The sequence below is a fragment of the Grammomys surdaster genome, unplaced genomic scaffold (genome assembly GCF_004785775.1).
Source record: "Grammomys surdaster isolate TR1022 unplaced genomic scaffold, NIH_TR_1.0 67, whole genome shotgun sequence".
NCBI lineage: Eukaryota > Metazoa > Chordata > Mammalia > Rodentia > Muridae > Grammomys > Grammomys surdaster.
In genome coordinates, this window is record NW_021604569.1 from 19282373 (window position 1) to 19308128 (window position 25756).

Genomic DNA, 25756 nt, shown 5'->3' on the forward strand with positions numbered 1-25756 from the left:
AGCCTGGGTTTGCTGATAGCAAAGAGAGACCCTGCCTCAAACAAGGTGGAGCAAAGTACCAAAACCAGAGATCCCCCGCTTTGGCCTTTGAATGAGCTCCAAGGCATGGACGACCCTGTGTACATCCATGTACACATAGACAATACAGCCTTTAACCACACAATATATGTAACAATTACCTTACTTCATGTGGCATTTGATATTTCAAAATTAATGACATTTGGCTTGCCACCCTCTTGTATGTTAGAGTGTAGACTAGAGTATAGTTTCACGTTATAGAATATATATATATACATATATATATATTTTATTTGACCAGTAATCTGTACTATCAGCTGTTTTATTAATATCTTAATTCTGTGTATCAAGTTAAAGATAGTTTGGTTTTTCGAGACAGGGTTTCTCTGTATAACCCTGGCTGTCCTGGAACTCACTCTGTAAATAAACTAGGCTGGCCTCGAACTCAGAAATCTGCCTGCCTCTGCCTCCCAAGAGCTGGGATCAAAGGCATGCACCACCACTGCCCAGCTAAAGATAGTTTTTTAAAAATTCTTTATCTACTGTTTTTGTGTGAAAGTGAACATACTCATTCCATGGTGCACATACAGAAGTCAGAGAACAACTTTTGGAATTACACCTGGTATTCCAGGGCCCAAACTCAGGCCTTCAGGCTAAATACTTTCACTTGCTGAGCCATCTTGTGGACTGCAAAGACATGGTTTTACATAATTGGCAAAGGACTTTAAGAATATTTTGTTGTTTGGATATGTGGTGCATTGGAAAAGCGCTTACCTAGAAAGTGGGGAGGCCGGGGGTGGTGTGTTAATCCCAATACGATTTTAAATTTTCACAGGTATAATCCTTGAAAAACCAAAATGTTCTATTCTGGATCTAAAATTCTTTTAAAACACTTCTAAGACTACTACACTGAGAGGGTTTTTGTTTATGGTACTGGGATTATTGCAAAGATCACAATTCTTTTCAGTGAGTTCTCTCATTTCTCTCTCTCTCTCTCTCTCTCTCTCTCTCTCTCTCTCTCTCTCTCTACTGGTTTTCCTCCCATCTCTCTCTTTGTTCCCTTTCTTTCATTTTAAAATATATTTGTTGGCATAATGTCACTAAGATGCCCCAGCAGGTCTACAACCTGAGATCCTCTTGCCTAAGCACCCCCATTAGCTGAGACTAATAAGAATTCTATAGGTTCCATTCCGTTTATATTGAGACAACGGTGCAGAATTATTACTTCACTATATCTGTTTTTAGAGATAAGCTACTAAATGAAGTGTTCAAAGGTTAAAAAACGTTTCAAAGAATTTTCAAAACCTTAAAATGCTACGTTGCCAGGTATCTAAACTTGTCGGAGCCGGTTCCCTGCAGCCGCCGCGGTGTGAGAGTGCCCGGTGGAGGTATCGGGTGAATGGGCCTCTAACTTCGTCTTGGGCAGGAGGCGGGAGGACCTCTCTGGCCGCACCGTCCCCGCGGAACCTCTGTGCGTGCGCCCACGTTTCCCCGCCGGGACCTCTAGGAGGGACTTTTGTCCGCCGCGGATCGACGCCGCCGTAGGCCTGGTATCCGCCATGAAGTTTCGCGCCAAGATCGTGGACCTGGCTTGTCTCAATCACTTCACACGTGAGCTGGCAGGGCTGCCGGGATCAAGCGGAGAGTGTGGCTGCAGTCCCTGTGAGGGGACGGGCGGGGTGAGGGCAGCCCTGAGAGGGAAGAATAGCTACCGGGGACCTTCCCTTTGCAGCCCTCCCTCACTTTCCTTCCGCCCGGAGTATGCCTAACCTTCCTAGGAGTTCTGTGCTGCAGTTCCCGGCGGCTCCCTCGTTTCTGTGGAACGTACACCTGACCCCCAGTTGTCAGTTGTTTTTTGACACTGTTTTCTTTATTCTATTTCCGTATTGAACTCTGGTGCTGTGGGCTGTGTGCCTCGCAGAGTTGTTGGGAGACTGGCAAAATGTCAGCAGTATTGAAATACTAGCGTGATCTGTGACCTTGAAGTTCTGCAAGAAGCCCTGTAGGTGTGCTGCTTAGTAACTGTTTACTTTACCCGCTCGCTGTAGGAGTCAGTAACATGATAGCCAAGCTTGCCAAAACCTGCACCTTCCGCATCAGCCCGGAGAAGCTGAACTTCATCCTTTGCGACAAGCTGGCCAATGGGGGCGTGAGCATGTGGTGTGAACTGGATCAGGTGAGCAAGGGAGCCCAGGGGCTGTGGGCTCCAGCTACAAGTGCTGAAAAGGCCACAAATCCCTGTTTCTGTCCTGCAGGAGAACTTTTTTAGTGAATTTCAAATGGAAGGAGTCTCTGAAGAAAACAACGAGATTTATTTAGAATTAACGTCGGAAAACTTATCTCGAGCCTTGAAGACTGCCCAGAACTCCAGAGCCTTGAAAATCAAGCTGACTAACAAACACTTTCCCTGTCTTACCGTGTCTGTAGAGCTGGTAAGTGGAAAGAAAAGGATTTCTGAATTATTATTATTATTATTATTATTATTTACAAATGTCTTGGTCTAGGTGTTATATAGATAGCTAGATAGTTCAGTGCACAGCCTCTCCTCAGGACACACAAAAACACATGTACAAGATGGACTTTTTCATTCCTAACATGTTCATATTCTTTCATATATGGTTCAAACTATCTTGGAGCCAGATCATCAATTATTACCTTCTGAGTGCCTCTCTGGGTATGTCTTTTTTGCCTAACTCCCAGACTGGTGACATTGGTTGGGTTTTCCATGTGGAGTTTCTGGACTTTCCTTTCTTTAGTGCTCTACCCCAACCTACTTGGGCCCTCCTTATCTTTACAGCTTTCCTTTCTTACATGTACTCTGCACATCTGTGGGTCAGTATTGCATTTGTTTCAAGCTGGCTACAGACAGTAAATTTCCTGCCTTCATAATTTATATGTGTTCTTAAAGCATTCCGTGTAACTGTAAGTTTGGATGTATTTAGTTCTTTTGTTTGTTTTGTTTTCAGAGATAAGGTTTCTTTGTGTAGCCTTGGCTGTTCTGGAACTAGCTCTGCAGACTAGACTGCCCTCAGCCTCAGAAATCCGCCTATCTCTGCCTCCCAGGTGCTGGGATTAAAGGCATGTGCCACTGCTTGGTTTCTTAAGGAAAAGCAAGATGGCAATATACAATACTTTTCTAAGTAAGAATGCAAATTAATTTGGTTTCTTTTTGTTTGTTTTTGTTTTGTTGTTTTGGGATAGATTCTCACAATGAAGCTCTGACTATCTTAGAATTCACTGTGTAGACCAGGCTGACCTTGAATTTATAGAGATCCACCTGCTTCTGCCTCCTGAGTGCTGGGATCAAAGGTGTGCACCACTATGCCCAACAATACTTTGGCTTTTGAATTTTAGAAATATTTCTAGTAATAAACATGGTTTATCCTTCTAATGTTGCAAAAAGCTGCAGCATACTGAGGGTGTGGCACACAATGGTCCATAGGTTGCCTTGGCCTGGCAGATTTGCCTCTTTCTGTCTGTCGGGTTTATGAATGCTGATACTGTTCCTCTGACTAAAACCCTGTTACCTCATCCTCAGCTTCTTGACAGTTGTCTACCTCTCTAGTGTTGATGCCCTCTGAGGCAGCACCCCAGAGGTTCTCACTTACCCCTCCCCACCATAACTCTCATTCAGCTGCATTGCTGATGTGTTTTCCTCAGGCTCTGATGAGTGTCTGGTACAGCTGTGTTTGCTTGCTTGCTTATCGATCCATCTTCTCTCAGTCACCACACTGTTGAGAGACTCACAGGATCCTGAGCAGAACAGGTACACCACACTAACAACACTGGTTGAATAGAACTTGAGTGGATGGGTTAAGATCTTCCAGTTGGAACTGATGATGTCAGCATTGGTTCTTATGTTTCGGGGTTTCTTTTTAGCATTGACAACATACATGATTCTAATTTTTTCTTAGCAGTTGTCTTCATCAAGCAGCAGCAGAGTTGTGGTGCATGATATCCCCATAAAGGTTATTCCAAGAAGACTCTGGAAGGACTTACAAGAACCCTCCGTCCCAGACTCTGATGTAAGTGTTGTCCGTAAGTGATGTCCAGTTGTTCAACATACAATAAAGGGCAGAGATTAGAATTCTCTAATGCTAGTTGTTGTCTTATAGTGTGTTTTATTTGAAGTTGTATAGTTTCTGAAAAGAATGCAGGTCATTTAACAAGACTCCAGATGTGAGTATGTGCCTTTCATTATATATGTAAATCCTGGAAAAGAACTGATACCCACTTAGAAATGCCACGATTTCCATACAGGAGGTCAAGTGCCTCGCTCAGTGATGGCCTTTATATAACTGAAAGCAGAGCCTAAGCTGGACTTTGGAAGACAGTCTGTATTTCTCATGACTCTTGGCCTTAAGCACAAATGTTTCATAGGCCTTGATAGAAGAGCCAGAAAAGGCATTTTGTTGACTTGAAGCTTAGGTTAGCTGTATCACTTCTAGGAACCTCAGGGCCATTGCAAATAAAGAGGATGCCAAATGGTCCTTTGTCTTGCATATATGAAAGGAAATTAAACAGGTACTGAATGAAATGCGTGGTTGACTGTCACTAGAAGGTGTCTGTATAGTTTTGGGAAAAGCCAGCATTACATACAGCTCTGTTCAGCGTAGTTCAAATGAGTTGTGATAATGCCTGCCTGAACTCTTACACAGAGTACACAGAAGGCCCCTGAGTCCTATAAAATATCTCCCAGAGGAAGTCTTCTTGCTCAGCACTTGAGGTGTATTCCCCTTGGACCTGTATATGGGTATCTCAGCTGAAGTACTGTGTTCCTTCTTGAACCATAACAATGCCTTTGGGAGTATGGTCACCATGGTAACCAGAGACAAGTAGTCAGGCATCTTTATATGCTTGAATAAGTTAGTGACATTTTTAAAGTTTTAAAGAAACTTTATTTGGATAATTTTTGTAAGAATGTCATTTTGATACGAGTGTAATTCATAGCTGTTGATTGAATACCTGTCATTATAGACTATAGTATGATTTCTAATGCTTGTTATTTCTCCTACTCGTTTTAGGTCAGTATTTGTTTGCCAGCCTTGAAGACGATGAAGAGTGTTGTGGAAAAAATGAGAAACATCAGCAATCACCTCGTAAGTTATTATTCCTTCAGAAAGGAGCTGTCAGTGGGCCCTAGCCCTATGCTTGGCTTGTCCTGGGAGGCAGCTTCACTATAGACCCAGGGCAGACACAGGGTGTCTCAGCTAGTGGGTTTCTCTTCACTGATGCCCCACTGGGGAGGACAGAGCTTGGCCTCTAGGGACTTATTCTAATACCTTTCAGCTCTTACTCACTAGGGAAAGCTTCCAAACTCACCTTTAATCCCTGGTGTTTATAGTATATCAGGAACATAGTCAACAGTTCTGGTATTTTGTTTCTTGTAATTTGGACAGAACATTGCGAGTTTTTATTATTGTTATTATTATTAATTCATTTATTTATGTCACATCCTGGTTACATTATGTTAAATTGCACTACATTACAGCTTTACCTCCCTCTTTCCTGCCAGTTCCTCCTGTTACCTCCCCTCCCCTTCATCTCCTGCCTCCTCGCTTTCCTCTCAGAAAAGGGGAGATATTCCCTGAATATCAAGCAGCCTTGGCATATCAAGTTGCAGTATGACTAGGGCATCTTCTCCTGTTGAGCCTAGACAAGGGAGCCTAGTTAGGGGAATGGAATCCAAAGGCAGAGAGCAGAGTCAGAGACAGCCCCTGTGCCCACAGGAAGGCTCAGTTGCACAATTATTGCCTATGTGTAGAGGGCCCAGGTCTGTCCCATGCATGCTCTCTAGCTGGCTGTTTAGTCTCTGTAGGCCCCTATGGGCCTAGGTTAGTTGATTCTGTGAGTTTACTGTGGCATCTTTGACCCATCTGGCTTCTTGAGTTCTTTCTTCCCCTCTTCCACAGGATTCCCCAAGCTTTACTTAATGTTTGCTGTGGGTCTCTGCATCAGTTTCTATTAGGTGCTGGGTGAGGCTCCTCTGATGACTGTTATGCTAGGTTCTTGTCTGCTAGTCTAGCAGAATATCATTTATAGTGTCAGGGTGGGCTCCCTCTCATGACGTGGGTCCCAAGCTGGACCAGTCATTGGTTGGCCCTTCCCTCAAATTCTACTCTACCTTTTATCCCTGTACATCTTGTAGTCAGCACAAATTGTGGATCTATGGTTTTGTGACTGGGTTGGTGTCTCAATACCTCCATCAGAAGTTTTGCCTAGTTACAGGGGATGGCTGGTTCAGGCTCCTTATCCCCCCCTTTCCCCCCATTGCTAGGAGTCTTAGGTAAGGTCATCCTCGTAGATTCTTGGGAGTTTCCGTTGTCCTAGGTTTCAAGCTTGTCCCAGAGATGCTCCCTGCCCCCAATCCAGTTGTTTTTTCTAGTACTCTCTCCCTCTGTCCTCCCACCATCTCATCCCTCCTGTTCCCATCCCTACCCCTACCCCATCCAGTTCCTTCCCTCTATCCATTCCTAATGGATAAATCTCTTTCCCCTTCTCAATGAGATTCAAGCATTCCCCACCTTGCTCCCCTTAGGCCTTCCTTGTTACTTAGCTTCTTTGGGTCTGTCTGTGGTTTGTAGCATTTGGCTCTTGTAAGGCTTTTGAAACCCAGGAAGTGTTTTGCTATCTTTAGTCATCTTTCTCTTGAGTTCTCACTTGAACAAAGCAACGCTGCCACAGAGCTTGTCCATCTGAACACTCGCCTTTTTTTAGTCTTTGTAGCTGCCATCTGAAGGGAAAATATGTTTTCCTAGAAGTGGCACACACTATGCTGGCGGTGTTGTTCGCCCCCACTGCCATGGTATTGCTCTGGTTGCCAGGCTAGCTTCCTCTAAAGCATCCTGGAACTTCTAGGATGTTCAGGAGTCCCAGAGGGAAAAGTCAGGCAACTAATTGAGGTTCCATTTGCTTGTTCTTCCTGTTCTTAGAAATGAGTCAGCAAAGTGGAGAATGAGAAGGGGGCTTCAATGAGAGCGGTGGTAGTTGTTTCTCTGCTGTGCTCACACATGCTAACAGGAAGTTACCAAGCTACAATGGCCAACTGCTTAATGAGATCTTTCTGGGTAACTGAGGAGCCAGATTCTGAAGAACTAAGTAGATGCCTCTGGGAGAGGCTGCATGTCTTAATAGTTTGTGGAATAAAGAACTTGCAAAGTTAGGGAGTCATAATGGGCCGTCTCCACATTTATAGTAAAACCCACAAGTGCACAGGTAGCCATCAGTAGGGGATCATGGCTGAGTCCTGTACAAAGAGACTGCATAAATGATAGCTGAGGCCAGACTCAGAGGGGACTGGTGTGGCTGCTGCTGTACCAGGACAGAGCAGCAGTACTTATAGAACAACCTGGGGAGAGGTCTCAGGGCTCTGACACTCACCCTTTCCCCATGGGGCCCTCTCTTCAACCCTTGTTCTCCCTGCCTTGGTACTGTTGCCACAGCTAACAGGAGTCTCCTTTCTTCTGAAGCTCCAACCATGCCCATCCTGGTTCTTTTATCTGAAAGGAGATTTGCCAGCCTGTTCAAGGCACACTTCATTTCTGGTTTGACTGTTGGTATCTGCCTAGCTGGTCTACAGAAGGGTCCCGTGCAGTCTGCTGTCAGCGTTCTGCCAACCAGGAACACAAACGTGTTAGCTAATCTGGAGAGGGAAGGTAGGAACCTGTGTCAGCAGGACCATCCTGTGTGCGTTGCTGGCAGAGGATCCTGGGGACAGGAAGGCACCCTGCCAGCACAACTCGTTAAGACTCAGTATTAGCATGCCTGGAAACTGGTCAACACTTGGTGCCTCATGTCCTTCTCCCTTCCACTTCCCCTCCCATAGTGGCTGCATAACCACAACCAGGGGATCCAGAGAAGGGAGGCGAGAACACCGAGGACTGATGGAGACCCCAGGGGAAGTGAGCAGGCTTCAGGGAGCAGCTCATTTAATGGGAGGGACAAAGACGTTTTAAACCTTTGGGCCTGAGTAGAGGCTTTGAGATCGGTATACAGTATTGATGGGGCCAGGTGGTCATTTCCATAGGGAGGAGTCCCAGGAGCTTGCTGGACCAGACCTTATAAGGAGAGGGTGAGTTTAATCTGGCGACTTCCTCTGCTGTGGGCAAAGGGTGTGCAGGATGACATCTGAGGCTGGAGAGGGAGTGGTCTATCTTCCTACCACTCTCAAGATGAGATTTCCAGGGTTGGATACCACTCCATCCCGCTCCTGCTCCTGTCCGGCTCCTCCTTGTTCCATAGTTCCCTGGCCCCACAGTTTCCCACGCTTGTTCCTTAAAATTTCTGAACTCCAAATCTTCCTCATTCTAGAAACAAAACAAGTTAGGTTCTTCGAAGTCAGATAAGTTCTTAGTTTTGAGCTTTTGACATATACTGAGTTCCCCAAGCTCACAGCCTTCTACTTGAGGAATTTCCAAGGAATAAGAAGCTTTCATGTTAACACATCTTTAAGTAACCCAGGTGATTTAAGTTGTAGTGATCTGAACTATTGTGTGCATCGATGTACTCAGTTTCCTAAGCAGCAAGATAAGAGCTTCCATTTCCCAGCAAACGGCTCTGTCACCACAAAGTACCATTGGTTGATTACTGACTGATTGTACTGGTACTGATAAACTACCTCTAAATTCATCAGAGCAATAAAATGCTTGTGACAGCTGAACTGCTGCCCAATTATAGATGATAATGTCTCCAGCACCTGGTTTCACTTAACGTAAGGAAGGACCTGACTCCAAAGGCTTCCCACCACATCATGTTTTTCTCATCCAAAATCTTTCTTAGTTCTTCAGAAAGTGGGCCCAGGAAAGCTGTTTCCAGTATCCCATCTGAAGTCACCTCCAATAGAGCACACATCATTAAGCATTGTTACTGGGTGTGGTCAGAAGACAGGCAGCATTAACATGCCCTGGAAACTGGTCAGAAGTATGGAGCCTGCATACACACCTGAATCTAGCACTCCATCTTAACCAGATCGCAGGGATTCTCATGCAGACGGTGTGACAATGGGGGCTCTTCTTTGTAAGAGCCACAATCTACCATGTCAGTTACTTCTTGTATTAAATGAGAAAGGAGACAGGCATCTCTGAGGGGGTATATATTTTCATGGTTTGACTCTCCAGACTCTGATCCATCTTTGCTGTACCTCTCCCTGATATAATGTTCTTCCTCTCACCTGCCAGAGCATTCCTCCTATTCACTTAGGGTCCTTCTTTGCCTCCATGCTTGCTATAATGGAGCCCTGGCCTCCATTCCTCCCACATAACTTTTCTGGGCTGGGGCCTCCAGAGCCCTGGTTCTTGGCAGAGTGTCTCAGCAGTGCCCCTCTCATTTTGCCATGCTGAGTTTTGCACTAGGGGTTATCTTCTTTGTTTTAGGGGATTTCTGTGATCTGGGCTCTTCGAATTTCTTTCTGATACCTTAGGGCTTCAGTGTCCTCTAAGGTGTTCTGAGGTTTGTGCCACTGCCCTGTTGCCTGGCTTTTGTGGGAGCTAGTACCACATTGTTGTTTTTCCCTTTTTAATATTGACTTTTATTCAATTTGCAGATTATTGAAGCAAACTTAAAAGGAGAACTAAACCTAAAGATAGAAACTGAGTTGGTATGTGTGACAACTCATTTTAAGGATCTTGAAAACCCTCTATTATGTGAGTTTTCTTATGGGTTTTTTTGTTTTGTTTTGTTTTTTGCTTCTAATAAAATTGTTTCAATATATATTGTGTTCTCAACGAACGTTTTCAAGTTTGGTTTTCTTTGTTTCCCATTTGAGAAGGAGCTAAGAAGACTCCCTGTCACTGTCACATAGTGGTGCAGTTGGCACTAGGCAGGGGGCCAGGTTACTAGGCAGAAGGTGTACAGAAGGGTGCTTCCCTCCTCTGGGATTCAAGTCAAAAACGATGACTTCCACAAACTCGATAGCTCTTCATTTGTCACTGTGCTGTGAGAAGTTAAGATTCTCATGTAGGATGAAGTCACAAGTTGTGCCTCTTATTTTCTCCTCTACTGAGTCCAACCAATTCTTTCAAGTTTAGGTTGGCAGATAGAAAATATGGTACAGATATACTTGGTCACACTTTTCATCTCATAAAGGCCAGAAAGGAATGTGGAATCAGTTCAGTAAGCCTTGAAAACCATGGTTGTATAGCTTGGTGAGCAGTGAGCCCAAAATAGAATCCTGTCCTCAAGTAAAGAAGTAGCCAGAGGACCAGAGGAAACGTGTCTGGAATGATGGGAGCCATTTTCTGATAACATGTGTGGCCACGTAAGATGACTTTTAGAGTATAATTGGTTATTCCAGGTTTGCTTCCACACAGGTACACATACTACTGTTAGCCCTGTAAGAAACATTTGCTTTGTGGTGAGGGGTACATTGCTCCAGTAAAATGAAATCCATAGCATGAAGCTTCTACAAAGCGAATGACCCTATTTTTCTTGGTGCTGTGTTTGTTCACACATACATTGAGTCAAGGGCCTCTGCATGCTAGGGAAGTGATCTATCACTAAGCTACCTCCTCAGCTCTGACATGAGCTATTTTGGTGTCAAATTACATATTTTAACTAGTTCAAATGTCTGCTGAATGAATACTATTCATAAGTTGCAATTTACCAGGCTACTAAATAGAGCTGTACGTTTAAGTAAACATGCCTTGCACATTTCTGAGTTCCTTGTTATGGGGATATTGGACTTAAAAAAATGTTCATGTCATTGCAGCCTCTGACAGAGTCTCTCAAAACAGACACCCAGAAGACATGGCCAAGGTGCACATCGACATAAGGAAACTCCTCCAGTTCCTTGCCGGACAGCAAGTGACTCCCAGCAAGGCAGTATGCAGTGAGTTTCTTCTCCATTCCCTCCTGTGTGATGTGCATACAGCCCTACACGTGCAAGGATGCCCAGTTCTGGGAACTCGAGTTCCCTAGGACAGTCAGGCTGGAAAGTTTCCTTGAGCCAGAAGTATCTAGAGATGCTGAGGAAGAGTGATGCTGAGCAGTGGAGAGCCAGAAAGCCGGTAGCCATGCTGGACTGACAGTGGGCTGCAGCATGCCACTGTCAGCAGTGGGCTCTGCCTGGGGTACTGTCAGGACAGGGCAGACTATCTCACAGCAGCTGAGTCTATCAGGTTTTACATAATCAGAGTCCTCTACACGCTTTTGCTTAGATCTGAGACTCAGCTCAAGTGCGTTCCTTTCATTGGCCACCTGCCCTCACTCACCAAAGTCTCCTCTTCCTCTCGGTTATTCATGGTTTAGGCCTAGCCCTGACTCTGAGGTTACACACTGCCCTGCGTCTCTTCACCTGGTCACTACACCGAGCTAGACAGTTCATCAAGAGCTTCTTGAGGCCCCGTGTCTCCTTGGTTTTTGTTTGCTTTTGTTGTTTTAAAGAAAGGCACAGCAAATGGCCTGAATGTGACATCCTTGCCTTTATGGAAAGCACCCAGGCTGACCTCTCATCCATTAGTCTCCAGGGCTGGGGAAGATGACCTGGGACTAGACCATATAATTAATAAAACAGATTTCTGGGTAGCTCTGTCAAGAACCAGCCTTAAGGATGTGACCCAGTTAGGGTTACCATTGCTGTCATGAAACAACCAAGACCAAAAGCAGCTTAGAGAGGAAAGGGTTTATTTGGCTTTCACTTCCACAGCACTGTTCATCATCATAGAAAGCCAGGACAGGAACTCAAACAGGGCAGGAACCTGGAAGCAGAAGCTAATGCAGAGGCCACAGAGGAATGGCTTGCTCCTTATAGTTTGCTTAGCTTGCTTTCTTATATATCCCAGGACCAGGAGCCTAGTGGTGGCACCACCCACAATGGTCCAGGTCCTCACCCATCAATTACTTATTAATTGCCTACGGCCCCATCTTATGGAGGCATTTTCTCAACTGAGGCTCTCTCCTCTCTGTTGTTTAGCTTGTATCAAATTTATATAAAGCTAGCCAACACAGAATGAGAAACCACAGACGCGACTCTATGAGAGGCTATGGGATCAGAACACAGGGAAGACTTTCACAGTTTGTGGTATAGCTGTCACAGTGTGCACGGGGCACAAGCACTCAGACTTTGTTCATATACTTTGGTCACCTCATAGTGAGTACGTGCTTTTACCAGGAAGGCTAATTTGGTTAAATTGGCCGGATTTTTCCCCTAAACCTGGGCAGCTTCATTCTTCACCTCTCATTCTGTCCCCAGTGGGTGCAGTGGCATGTGCTGTGACCCTCAGGAGCCCTCAGAGAGAAGAGACACCAAACATAAGAGGTGCCCGTGGCAGATAAGCCTTTGTGACAGGTGGGGATAGAATCTGTCTTTAACATCTGGGTCTTTTCCTCCTAGATATTGTGAGTAACAGAACTGTGCATTTTGATTTGCTCCTGGAAGACGTCTCCCTTCAGTATTTCATCCCAGCCTTGTCCTAGCACCAACTCGCCAGACTCGGGAGCACGAGACCTTTGTCGTGATGAGAGAAGCACTGGACGATATGGTCAGTCAGCTGCACTGTCCGCACAGTGCCACATCTGTACTGGGCTTATTTCTCTCCCTATGCTGCTTTAAGCACAAATGGAATTAATGAAGTGCAGTTGGATAGTCATTTCTTCATATTACTCAATACCAACCCCCTTATCCCTTCAAGCCATTAAGAAGAAAAGAGACATTATTTTTTATAGAATTTTTGTTGCTTTGTTTTCTTTTGGTGCCAGAGATGAGACCAAGGCCTCATGTATACTGAGTTTGTGCTCTGCCACTGAGTTGCCCTCCATTCCTATCTAAAATTTGAGTAGGTTTGTCACTGGGGTTGCAAAAATTATCCTATGTGTAGAATTCATGGTACAGTCAATTTACAGGAGTACTACCCAGGTAGTTTCCAGCTCATTCCCTGGAATAGCACAGCTGCCTGCTTTCAGATTTTAGCACGCTCATTTCTCCCACCCATGCATCTGGGAGATCAGTTCAAAATGGACAGCTCCTCAGTCCCTGCATCATGCCCGGTTTCTCACCACACAGTGAGTATACAGCTGGAGCATGATTTACTGAAGATTTAAGTCCACTCACTTCCTTCTCACTGCCTGCAGAGCCTCAGCCTGGAGAACCTCCAGAGCCTCAGCCTGGAAAAATTGGGTCACTGAGAGCCTACAGGGGCCAGAAACCTATCCCAACCCACACAGTTCCCCCTGTCTTGAACTTGTCCTTTTTGTATTTTCTGGTTTTAGGTTATAACTTACTTCCCTGTTTTTGTAGTATTCAGGATCAAGCCCAGGATTGGGTACATGCTAGACAAGCACTCCGTGCCAAACTATATCTCCAGTCCTTTATATCATGATTTTACATAATTCTTCCACAGTGTCAGATCTACCCTTCTATAAAGCACATTGTGTTTTGCATAAAGCAGTCTAAACTTGGCTGTCATATCTGTGAAGTGATAAGGGAGGGTGTGTCCTGCTCCTCGCCGTAAACACCATTAGCAGGTTTCAGGTATCCCATGAGGTGGCATCATCAACAGTTTTCATGTCACAAAGTCAAAGCCTAAGTTGCCTAGGATAAGATTTAAAAAGAAAGAAAATTAAACAAAAAGAACATTTCTTTGGCATTTTCAAATTATTTAGGAAAAGTAGTGTTTCTCAATGGCTGTTAGGATTATTCATTGTAGTTTCCATTTTTACTTGAAAGGTTCTTGTGTAAGTCAAGCTGGACTCAGATGAGCTGTACATAGGTTGGCCTGGAGCCCCCCACCTTCTGCTCCCAAGTGTTGCGATGACAGATAGGAGCCATCACACCACTGGCTCTTCTGCTATTGAATACAATATGTTTAAATTAACATTTTAAAATTAGGGATTCTTTAATTGTTAAAGCTTGTAACAAAAATCAGTCAAAATCATGATGCAGATAGAATTTTGGGATACTCCCTCCACCTGTTCCTTAGACTTGTCTTTCTAACGGAAGTACCAGCACTCACTAGTCACTAATTTCACTGCTGTGCCGCATACCTGATGCCATTGACTTTACAGTGACTAATGTGAGGGGGAAGAAGTCAAGGGCTTCTTCTCTGGTTCTTCTTCCACTGGCAGTCAAGGGCTATGGTCTCCCTGGTTCTTGTCACAACTTTCTGCAAAGTGTTCCTTTCATAGCTTATGTCTCAAGGAGCTGTAGTCAAGGGAGGGAGCTGAGAAAGTGCCAGGCTCTGGGAACGCAGAGCTACTTTGTGGAACCCCATCCTGAGGTGGAGACTGAGACCAGAGACATTTTACTGTGTGTTGAAGGAGCAAGTTGTCTGAGGTTTAGAGACATACTTTCGTTTACTGAGACTGCCTAAGACTCTGAGGTTTGGAGAGTACTTCCATACATGGGGGAGTCAGTAAGAAACCCTCTGACCTTACCTGCCAGGGCTCAGAACCCACCTCCCTGGTAACTATGTCTTGAACTGAGATTTAAACCCTGTCCTGAGACAGTCAGGAATGCAGAAGAATTCCTAATGCAGTCACTTATGCTAATGTCCAAGTGAGCTTGTTAGCCTGTGGCCCTCCCTTGGTCAGCAGGCACTTTCCTATCCGTTAGGTCTCCAGCCTGAGTGTGTCCTGCTGTGCATCCTGCCACAAAGAATCCTGCTCTTGGAAGCCTGAAAAGCAGTTGAACATTAGTTCTGGGGCAGGAATTCTGGTTCTTCCACCGGGAGCAGTGACTTATGACATGGTAAATGTTACCCAATTAGTGGAGTATCCATTGTTTTTAAGAGATGTAGTTCTGTACTTTTTAATTTTAAAGATTTTACTGGGATATCAGAGCGCACAAGCTGGAGGATTGTCAATGGCTGTCACTCAGTCCACACAGTTGCTCCCCACCTTCCAGTCTGTGCTTTCCCTCCTGGGCACCTAGTTATCTACTCTCGGTTTCAGTACTTGCCTGCTCCGCACAGCTTTTTATCCTCCTCCTCAGGCACCGAAGCCTCTGGAACCACCATTCTTTACTACAGCTATGAGGGCCTGAGTGCTCTTGACTCTGTGGTTATAATATCAGTACTGATCCATCCTGGCCTTCGCACCTTGGCTTTTGCCCATGTCCATCCTTGTATAGTAAATCTGTCTAGAATTCTGTATCCAGGCACTGCAGGCATTGCAAAGCTTGGTGGCATTGCCATTTCTATAAGGGTGCTCTCCCAGCATTCACAGTTTGATTGCTGTGAAGCACATCCCGGTTTTTATTTTAATGGCCCTGGGTAGACTAGTTCAGCACTGCTAATACTCTCTCATGTGAACAGACCAGACCAGAGCAGACTCCTACAAAGTCTCAGAATGTGGGGAAGCCAAATGCCAGCTCCTGACTATTTTTTCCACTGTGGAATCAAATCCAGGGAATTTCTCCAGCTCTATGAGCTGGGCAGAGCAGTTTTGTAACTACCCTGACTGTTTGCTCATGTTTGCATTTCTCTGTGGCCCAATGGGTGGCACAGCTTCACTCTGGGGTTTGGAGAATTCAGGGTAGTCATCTTGCTGCTGGAAAGTTAGTAGTTGGAATTATGTGGGGACATGGAAAAGTCACAGATCTCTACTCCACCGTTTTGCTAATGCCACACTCTAGTTCTGTGCTTTTGCCTGGGTTCTGATGGAGAGTCTAAAGGGAGCTTGAGTTTATCATTTTTTTCCCTAAGAACAGTATTCAACTAAGAGATGATAAATTAGAATCACGTGGACATCGATGGTAGGAGGGGTGTTAGGACCACTGTCCTGAAGGTCACTTTGCTATTTACTATCTGTGGTAAAACTCAAAACTGCTACCTCTGATTTAATACTTATGCTCATAAGAGTCATTACACAGGGTATAACCACATCTTAGTACTGTTATAAATAAGAGATTTCTTAATGTGAATGAACAGGGAACTGGTAGATGATCTGTGCTGTGATATAATATCATATCCTAATGCAGTATGATAAAGTGCTGCTTATATGGTAACAAGACCAGTGGGATGTTGGTGTCTGCGGTGTGACACTAAAGACCAGGAAGCATACATCTAAACCCAGATAGCCTGGGTGTTTTTTACTTCAATCTTTTTATGTTTGTATATTTTTTAACAATTTCATGACCAACTTTGTAATGAGAATATTTTTATAAAATGAAATAAATATTTATAATTTAACTATTATTTGGAATTTATTTATTAATGCACATATTCTTCTGGCAACTTTAATTTTCTGAACATTATATTTTGGGCTTAATTTTCAAAGCACATCCTTATTTACCATAGTGGGAAGTTAGACTTTTTGTCATGTTGCATTTGAACTGGATTCATAGTACTGGACCCTGGATTAATAAGGCCCTCTTAGCTGGATTAATTTCATCTTATCATGGGCCCAACATAAACAAATTAGCTAGCTGCCCTTCATTGTGACAGAGTATAAGAAGAAAGGTTGAGGCTGATAAGATGGCTCAGTAAGACTACTTGCTGCCAAACCTTATTACCTGAGTTTGAACCCAAGATACACACTGTGGAGGGGAAGAACCAACTTCTCAGTAAGTTATCCTCTGATCTCCACATATATGTATGCAATGGCATACATGCATGTGCTCACAGACACACATAAATAAGTAAATGTAATTTACCTCCTGTGAGGCAAAAAGCAGAGAGTGAAGACCGAGACTTTGACATCCATTTCAAGAGCACACTCCCAGTAGCAAACTTCCTTTCACCAGGCCCCTTATCCTACAGGCCCCTTCACATCCAACAACCTCAACGGCTGGAGATCGACTCCATGTGTGGACTTTTGGGGGTCATGCAATGTTTAACCTGTATAATAACTGAACCTTGGTATCTAACATATTGTAGAGGAAACTGAGTGCTTTCTTAAGGATATAGTCTAAGCCTTCTTGGGGAGAGCAGCTAACCCGGTATAAATGTAAATGTTGCTTTTATTTCTTCAGATGAAGTGATGAGTTGAGAGCTGTACCCAAGCTTTATCAATACATGGCTTGGGCTGATCCCAGAGCAATTCTATTTGACTATACCTAGGCCTAGGCCTGGAAGCTTCTAACCTCCATACAAGGCAATCTTTTACAAGCTTGGATCGTGAAGGCTTCAACTTCCAGCTTCCATCTGCTAACGTAGGCCTAAAATGTTTCAGCCTCCAAGACTTACTGCTGAATAAACTCACCATTTCTAGCTCTTTCTGAGTTCTGGTTGGCTGGTTCAACTCAGCTGTTCTGGCTAAAACTCCTCTCCAAGCTGAGTTCTCCAAATTGAGTTCTCTCGGCTTCTGACTGAATTGGTCTGTTTGGAAAGACTGTCTCTGAACTCCACAAACTGAACTGAACTGCTCCACTCTGAACTGAACCAAACTGAACTCTTCTAAACTGAACTTCACTGTCTCTCTCACTGCTCTTTAAGTGACCTCTCCTTCCTGTCTCTTCTCGTGAGAATTGGGTATATTCTATGTCTAATTCATTTTGTCAAATCTTTCTCTGATTTGTCACTTCATCTGCCCCTCAATTAGACATTACTTTAAAACATGGCTGCCTCCTTCTATAAACTTTACTTTGATTGTTTGAGATTGAAGGTGTATACTAAGGATGTGTGTGGATTCCACCTACCATGATTAAAGGTGTTTGGCATATCTGCATTCCAGCTGGATCGCACAGACCTAGAAAATCTTTGGATGTGATCCCTTGCCAGAGCAACCATGTTGCTGGATTAAAATTTGTCTACAAACCAGTTCTTCACAATCACTAGGTTATCAGTGAGGCAAGCCCAGGAACAGTGGAACAAAGAGAAGCCACCTGTCTGGAATCCAGGTCCCTCTTGGCAGCAGCACTCTCTGCACAATGCTGGATTTGACAATCTAGCACCCACGGCTAATAGTGGCTCTTCTCAGTACTCAATCCAGCATAATCAATGGGCCCCTGGACACCAACTCTTGTCCCTCGTCTTCCTTTGCACTGTGGGTCCATATTGTCTGTATATGATCAGGATTTTAAAAGGTATCACAAGTGTTTCAAATGATATAGTTCATAATACATGAATATGTGTCTAGCTTCTGTATAACAAAGCATTTATATTACTATAGGCAAAGGACTCCAGGTGAAAGAACAGGAGTGGAGGCAAGGCTGGTGATAGGCACAGGAAGCCAGTACAGATTACTACTGTAATCAATCAAAATACTTATTCTACTATAATCCTAAGGGTGCAGTAGTGGCACACATAGCTATTTGGTAGTCAACAGATCTCTAGTTTGATGTAAGACCACTCAACAAGAGAGAGATCACCCCTGGTCCTGGAAACCCAGCCCACTACCCAGGGATAGTAAAGTCATGGATCTCGAAGGAAGACTTACAACTGCCATTTGAATAAACCAGCATAATTTCTAACTACATTCTAAAGCACAGGTAAGTATAGTCCTCACCCCTCATCAAAAAAACTTCATCTTGCAATAGACAGTACAAGTTATTAAAATGGAGAGTTCTAGCGCTCAGTCCACATCAAAACTGCACCTAAGGATTAAGGAGCATTGCAGAAGAGGGGACAAGAAGATTCTAAGAGCCAGAGGAGTAGGACGTTTATTGTGAGATTGTATCTCCTAGAAATGTCAGGGAAGCTATGCATGATGGAAATAAGAACAAAACCAATAGACATGCTAACATGGATAGAAGAGATCTTGAGAGGCCCCAACCCAAGGCAAAAACTACGAGCATCCAAAGCCCAAGTCTTAGACTGGGAGAAACAGTCTTCCCCAGGGAAGAACACACCAATCCGTTATCTAACATCAAATGATGATCAGTCCTGGAAACATACACATACGAGTAATATATAAAATGAGGAGGTTATATTTATATACTTGGAGTGTGTGTGTGTGTGTGTGTTGTGAAATAGCAAAAAGAGGCAGTCTAGCAGTGGTGGTGGTCCTTCCTTTTTAAAAAAAAAAAAAAAATCCAGCACTCAGGAGGCAGAGGTAAGCAGATGTCTGTGAGTTCAAGGCCAGCCTGGTCTACAGAGGGAGTTCTAGGACAGCCAAAGCTACACAAAGAAACTTTCTCCAAAACAAAACAAAAAAACAAAAACAAAAATACATGAATTTGAATGAGACCAAGGTGGGAGGGGTCGGAGAAAGGAAGGGAAAGGGGAGAAATGTATCTTATAGTATTATATGACAAGCTGGAAAATGTTTATATTATTAAAAAATATGTACTAGTAAATTCCCCCTGAGAATGTATGTGTGCTGTGCTTTTCTTAAGAAGTGTTGAAACCATTTAGACACGAAGGTGGTCATGTGCATTCCCTGTGCTCACAGTAGCTATTAGAAGAGAGATCCCAGTGACCATCAAACCCTACAGCATTGCCCTCATCTCTTCAATGATTACTGTTGCCGTCCAGACAGAATGGTTACAGAATGGTGTCTGCCCATTTTGAGGCAGCATATTGAGACATTTGATGATTGTATAGATTTTGATTTTGAAGTAAATGAGAACCATGGAAGATTATAAAAGAGATAGACATCCTTTGTAATTCAATTATGTGAGGCAAACTACCTCACCTCTCCTCCTCCTCCTCCTCCTCCTCCTCCTCCTCCTCCTCCTCCTCCTCCCACTGTTGGTACCAGATATAGTAAAACTGTTGTTGCTGCTTCATTGTTTTGTTTTTATTGTTTCATTGTTTTTTGCTGTTTCATTGTTGTTTGTTGTTTTTTACTTAAAGATGACCTTAAAAGTGTGCCCTGCCCTGGCATTACAGATAACAGCTCATCCTACTATTCTTCATAAAGCCATGGTACTTTAATACCTCATTTCCTTTAGCAAGCCACTGTTGATCTCTGACCTTTTAGGACAAGCTTGCCCTTGAGGAAACAGCCTTCTAGCTGCCCAGTGCTCCTCTCCCCAGGATGTTTCTCAGGGGGAACTTGCCATTGGCTCATTGCCTATAATATGCTAATGAAGTACAGGGAAAGTTCCCTGCTCTGGCTCCTAGGGAGGGAGGGCCTCCCCTGCCTCTATCAGGATCCTTCTGTGGCCATTCACCAGCACACTCAGCAGAGCCAGAAGACCCCATGGGTGCAGGTTGTCTGAAAATGGACTGGAGGGTACTCACCACAGTCTGGACGCTATTCTTCTTAGAGCACCTCACTCCAGGAATCAGCTCAACCAACTGTGAGTTTGAGTTCTATCATAATCTTAGCAGTGTACCCCCAACCCCATGCTGTACCACCTACAATTTACTACATTTTATCCAGACACTAACGTTTGATGTTCTACGTGTGTTGGGATCCTGAGGTTGGCTGGTGCTGGGGAATGGTACTGTAAAAGATGCAGAGCATCCAAAAATAGGCAGTGGGAGACATCTACAGGCTATCTCTAAGAACAGAGCAAAAATCAGTACTGGCAATTTTGCTGCCTACAAAAGGACACAACAGCCTGTACATTACTTATGAGTAAGAAGTGGAGTGATGCCGGACCACTCTTTGCTACCGTCACAGCAAGTTTGGTTTGAAAGCAAATGTTAGCCAAGGGATAATACTAGTCAGAATCTGGGCTTCATCCCTGGGATTCAAAGCTGACTGCTCCTACAATCATCCTTCTGGAGTTATCTTCCCTGTATCTTTTGTTGGGCACTTATCATAACTGCAAATGTGTTATTGCCCAGGTCCGAAGTGGGTGTTAAATGCCAACCACAGCATCCTAGCATAGAAGGACTGTGTCTTGGGAAGCACTTGTGCCTTTGAAACAGCAGGTGTTCTGCATTCATTATACTGTGAATTGTATAAATAAATGTTTGCCATTTTGCTTAGACTATTGAATTCTTCAGGAGATGCTATTTGCACTCAAATATTCATCTATCCTTTGCATTGTATACAGTTCAAATACTTTAACCCTTTTGTACTGTAAGAAGGACCCCCAAAGTTATTATCTAATTCAAAAGTAGTGTATTGACTCTGAGCCCAGAATCTCTGGTTTTCAAGAATGCTTTAAAAGATACGGCTCTTGTTCCAAGCTTAGAAAAGACCAATGGGAATTGGGTGGCTGTTTTCATTTTGTGTCTTCCAGAAGATTCTCTTGGGACTCATTCCAGCAGGGTTTCTGTCCTTACATTCTAATTGCATGCAAAGAAATGAAGCCATTCCTTGTTTTCCTCATTTCTTTCCTGAACAAGAGCATCTAGGACCCTACCAGGCCTTTGCTGACTCCTCAGTGAAAAGCTGAGGTATGGGCTTTTCAAGGGATTGTTTTTAGAAGCCACTGCATTAATCACATTCAGAGTGTTTGTACCTGAAGTAGTCTTTAGGGTGTCACCTGGTCTTCTAGCTAGTTTAATCTCAGCTTGGTCTCGACATGGGTGGGACATACCTCTGGCCTGTACTATGGGTTTTCCTCTGTGCTCTGCTCCATACAACACTAGAAAGTGCTCAGCAGATCCCTGGCCATCGGGAATCAGGCCGACAGTGTGGAAAACCAGTAACTCCACTCTTTAGCCAGATATGGGCACTTTAAGAACACAGCCACTGCATGATGGTAAACAGAGAGAGAGTGGAGGGGGGGAAGAGATAAGGGGGGGAGGCACCAAGCGCAGGCTTCCAGGTGGCTCTGTAGCAATGGCCATTTCCTGCTCACTGTAGTTGAGTCACAGTATCATTGTCTAATGATGGGGCAGCTAATTCTTCATTTCACCTCAAATCAGACTGGCTGTGTATTCATATTCTTCACTCTTGTCACTACTGGAGCCTTTGGTTAGCAATGAGGATACCACAGTCTTCCAATTTGTCATCTTCATTACATTTGGTCTTCCAGAGTGTTTGCACCTGAAGTAGTCTTTAGGGTGTCACCGGGTCTTCTCTAGCTGGTCTTCCAAAAGGGCAAAGGTGGCCAGCAGTTTCTGATGCTGGATGTGGCTGTCTGCCGGGCCAGCGTCGGGGGGGGGGCTAGTGGGAGGTGTCTTTACTCTGGGACTCACTTTAGTCTTGAGGTGTTAGATCTGGCACAAAGCATCTTCCTTCAGCGTGGGGTGTTGGAGAAAGAAAACTTTGTTTGCTTATAAACAAGTTGCAAATTGAATCCTACTCATTTCTTGGAAACAGAAATCCACTTTGAGTTACTTACTAAACTGCAGAGTACACAACAAACACAGAAGGGAGAAAATAAAAGGAAATAACACAAACAGGGGGGGGGGGCAGGGGGAAGGAAGGAGAGAGGAAGGATTAAAGACCACCACCAGCTCTTCTTGAAAGATAAGACACCAGCGTCAACAGACAGGCCTGCTTACTTAGCCTTGAATTGAAACAGCTCACAGCAAACACAGGATACAGGTAGATTTGCCAACCCAACAGGCCCTTCCCCCTACCCCATGGCTTCTTCCCTTTCTCATTTGAAAAGGAGCCTTGTACAGGAAAAGCATCCCCACCCTGCTGATTAATTCTTTCCTTTTGAAGTCAGTACAAACTCACAGACAGTTCTAGAAGGAAAGACTTCCTAATATCCTGAGTCAGACAAAATAAGACTAAGCTTTGTAGACTCTGTTTGGTGGTTGAGAAGTTTCTGTAAATTAGAATTAGGAGAACGACCCAACACTTTCATAAACAAGAAGAGGTCTGTTTATAACCACGGTGGATCTGGTCCCTGCTTCTGAATGGCAAAGTAGAAAACTAGATGACAGATGTCCAGAACAATTGATCCTTTGGGTCCCCAAGAGAAAGGGTACCATGAGAGAGAACACAGAGGAGCCCAGGATGCTCCCCACTGAGTCTGCATAACAGAGATGCTTCTGGATGGTATACTGCCCCCTGGGGTGCCTGGGCTTATTGTCTGTGACTTTTGCTACCAGATTTCCCTCACTTCTTCTGCAGTAGCTTGAGAACAGTCCTTGGTCTGTTCCATGCAGTCAGACAAACTCCCCACCTACATAAGCATGTCTCCTAAGGAGAGAGTGGAGACATAAAAGTTTTCTGATTATCAAAGTATTGCTGCAGTATATCTCTTTCTCCATGTATGATGTGTACCCCATGTGAGATCTCACTACAGAGATTAGAAGCCTCAAGTGCCTCGGTCACCCTGTGTCTTCCAGTGAATGTGACAGGAAGCTGGTGTACTTACTGTTGTAACCAGGACCAGCTAGTGCAGCCCATGACTGAGGCAAAGGCCAAGGACATTTCTGAGGACCAGAAAAGGTGAGCTGGCTTGGGTGGGGATGATGTACTGAACTGAAAACTCTGCCTTCAAATGTTTCTTTCAAAAGAAGTTGGGTTTGGTTTAGATTTACTTATTTTATGTATATAAATGTCTTCCCTGCATGCATATATGTGTATGTGTGGTGCCTGCGGAGGTCAGAAGAAGGCATCATGTCCTCTGGAATTGGAGTTACAGATGAATCTGAGCCACCCTGTATGAGTGTTGAGAAATGATTTTTGTCCTCTGAAAGGGCAACAAGTGCGCCTAATTTCTGAGTCATTTCTTCAGCCTCTCACAGGGAATGGCTTGGATGTGAACTACCCCAGCCAATGTTGCATCTGGTGGCATTATTTGGGGAGCTTTTGGAAACTAGGAGATGGGACCTAGCTGGAAGGAACAGGTCACTGGGAACACATTCTTGAGGCTACTGTATCTCATCCTTATGAATAGTGTTTGTTAGATATTTTGTCACAGTGACAAAAAAAAAAAAAAGGCGAGTAAGACAACTCTTACTATCCATTCTTACATCAGTGGAAGAAAAGCAGGGTGATTTTGAAGGAGTTCCCTGAATTAAATACCTGTCGATACCAGAAGGATTTTAAGCTGACTATTGTCTTTATACTAGGTCAAGGTATGCCTCTGATGTGCCAAAGACTGGCCCAAAAGAGCTGAATGTAAATTTTAAAAAAGTCTGGAGTCTGACTGTCTTTCCCAACAGTGCTGCAGAAGGATCTGAGCTCTGCTGTGGCATCCTGGCTGCTCAAGTCCCAGGCTCTGTTACCCTGGAGGAGGTTCTGAGCTTGCTAAGATGGAGAAGGAGAAAGACACAAGCTACTCTTGCTTTCTCAACTGTAGCAGTGGCTGCTGCTGAGAATGCATTTATCACTAAGGCATTTGAGAGCTCTCCAAGGGCCTCCTTCATCCCTGAGCAATGCCCATCACCCTTCCTACCAACCCACCAAGAGATGTCTGCTGTTGGCAGAGGACAGACGCTGCCTGTCAAGAGTGCAGCGTATCCTCTTATTTCCAGTCACTCCTCACTCTCTTCTCATGTAGCATACTAGTGTTATTCCAAGGACCTGTGCTACCTTAAACTGACTGCTGGTAGCAAGATGTGGCACAACATCTCCCATAAACCTTTTCCAAGGTCTGAACCAATCAATCTGGTCTGGCCTTAGGACACAGGTGTTCACTGGCATGGCATGTGGGGTGGCTACAGTGTAGACTTTGCAGTTGGCTGGGACTCTGCTGCTCTTCTGAGTCAGACTGAACATGTCCCAAATTCCAGTATGGGACCCAGGCAGGACACTTCTCATCCCCAGTGTTCTTATCCCCAAATCTGAGTACCCTTGCTGTCCTGTCTGTCTACCCCATCGAGTCACTGCAGACAAGATGTGAAGGAGCATCCAGAAGAATGGTTTGCCTGCCTTTTAACTCACTGTCTGCTTCTATATCCTGGCCACACTTTCACCAAGGACACCAAGAGGCAAGAACAATGGGGATTTCCTTGTCGCTACTTGGAAATGCCTTTGTTTATCGTCACTGCTGCCAAAAAATTGTTCATTTTTGCTGCATATTTTTCCCACAGCTCTTTAAAATTACCTGTCTTTTTCTTCCAAAGTCCTCCTCCACTGACTTGCTTGTAATCAGGAACTCCAAGAAATTAGTCCCTTGCTGTGGGTAGCAAGTAGGCTGTCCCTCAGCTTGGACTGTGGTGTCTTCACAATGGACAGAAGTTAGGAGCCCGTTTGCACAGTCCTCTGCCCTTCAGCATGCTGCAGACCTTTGAGTCTACAGTGTGGTTTGCTGGTTCCAAGGCTGTCTTCTTGTTCATGTTTCCATTTTTTTTGACCTCAGAAAGGTGAATGTAGGTAAGAGTGGACATCATTACCCTTGGAATTACTCAGTAGTTTAGCTGAGGCCATCCTAACCTGCTGTCTCTCTTCGTCTTTACCATATAGTCTGGCTAACCTCTTCTGGGTTCTCCTGCCTCTCTTTGCCTATGTAATGTCCTCGCCTGCCCCCTGGTGGTGGCTACTTGGTTATTGCTTCAAGAACCAAGCTTACGAAAATTGGACAGAACTACCCAGGTTTTTTTGTTTGTTTGTTTTTTGTTTTGTCTTCATATAGAAATTAAAATACATGTGTTGTGCGTCTTCTACATTCCATAGACACCCAATAAAGTAAAAAACCCTATAGATTTAAATGGGTAAAAAAAATCCTACAGAGTTGAACACAGTTTTTACAGAAGTAGAATCCAGCATCAAAGGATCATGCTAAAAGTCTAAACTGTAATAAGACAGCACAGGCAGCCCTTTCTGGAATGGCAATCCCAGCACTAGTCTTGTGGTACAGGCTCCTTTCTTCTTCATTGAATTAGAGGAAGGATGAGAAGGAAGAAAAATGGAAGGAAAAGGAAGATGGGGAGGGAAAGTGGGATGAGGATGAGGTGGTAGAGGATGAGGAGTGGGAGGATGACGGGGAGGAGGAGACAGGGAGGAGAGGGAGAGGGAAGGAAACAGGCAAGAGGTGCTGCTGTTTACGAAGAGGCACCACATTTCACAGGGCTGGGAGACAAACAACGATTTCCATTGCTCCACTGCAGCCCTGTTC

At 44.3% G+C, this 25756-nt stretch overlaps 2 protein-coding genes across 6 annotated transcripts in view; both read left to right on the plus strand.

The window, feature by feature from the left end:
* Positions 1–1550: 1550 nt before the first annotated feature.
* Hus1 (HUS1 checkpoint clamp component) lies at positions 1551–23139 on the plus strand. Of its 5 annotated transcripts, XR_003712853.1 has the most exons (9): positions 1551–1629; positions 2067–2194; positions 2274–2450; positions 3933–4043; positions 5043–5117; positions 9560–9659; positions 10724–10843; positions 12347–12494; positions 23040–23139. XR_003712853.1 is itself a non-coding variant. In XM_028779038.1 (8 exons), the coding sequence occupies exons 1-8, from the start codon at positions 1578–1580 to the stop codon at positions 12427–12429; spliced, it is 846 nt and encodes a 281-aa protein (XP_028634871.1). In that variant the 5' UTR covers positions 1551–1577; the 3' UTR covers positions 12430–12680. The 5 variants fall into 5 exon arrangements, 4 of the variants coding, with proteins under 4 accessions (XP_028634871.1, XP_028634882.1, XP_028634861.1 ...); XM_028779038.1 differs by lacking the exon at positions 23040–23139 and having other exon boundaries at positions 12347–12680; XM_028779049.1 differs by lacking the exon at positions 23040–23139 and having other exon boundaries at positions 3936–4043; positions 12347–12680.
* Pkd1l1 (polycystin 1 like 1, transient receptor potential channel interacting) overlaps positions 22967–25756 on the plus strand; it is a 124443-nt gene continuing 121653 nt past the window's right edge. Inside the window, exon 1 of the mRNA XM_028778934.1 lies at positions 22967–23142. Coding sequence (XP_028634767.1) covers positions 22967–23142 — 176 coding nt within the window. The remainder of the gene's footprint in view (positions 23143–25756) is intronic.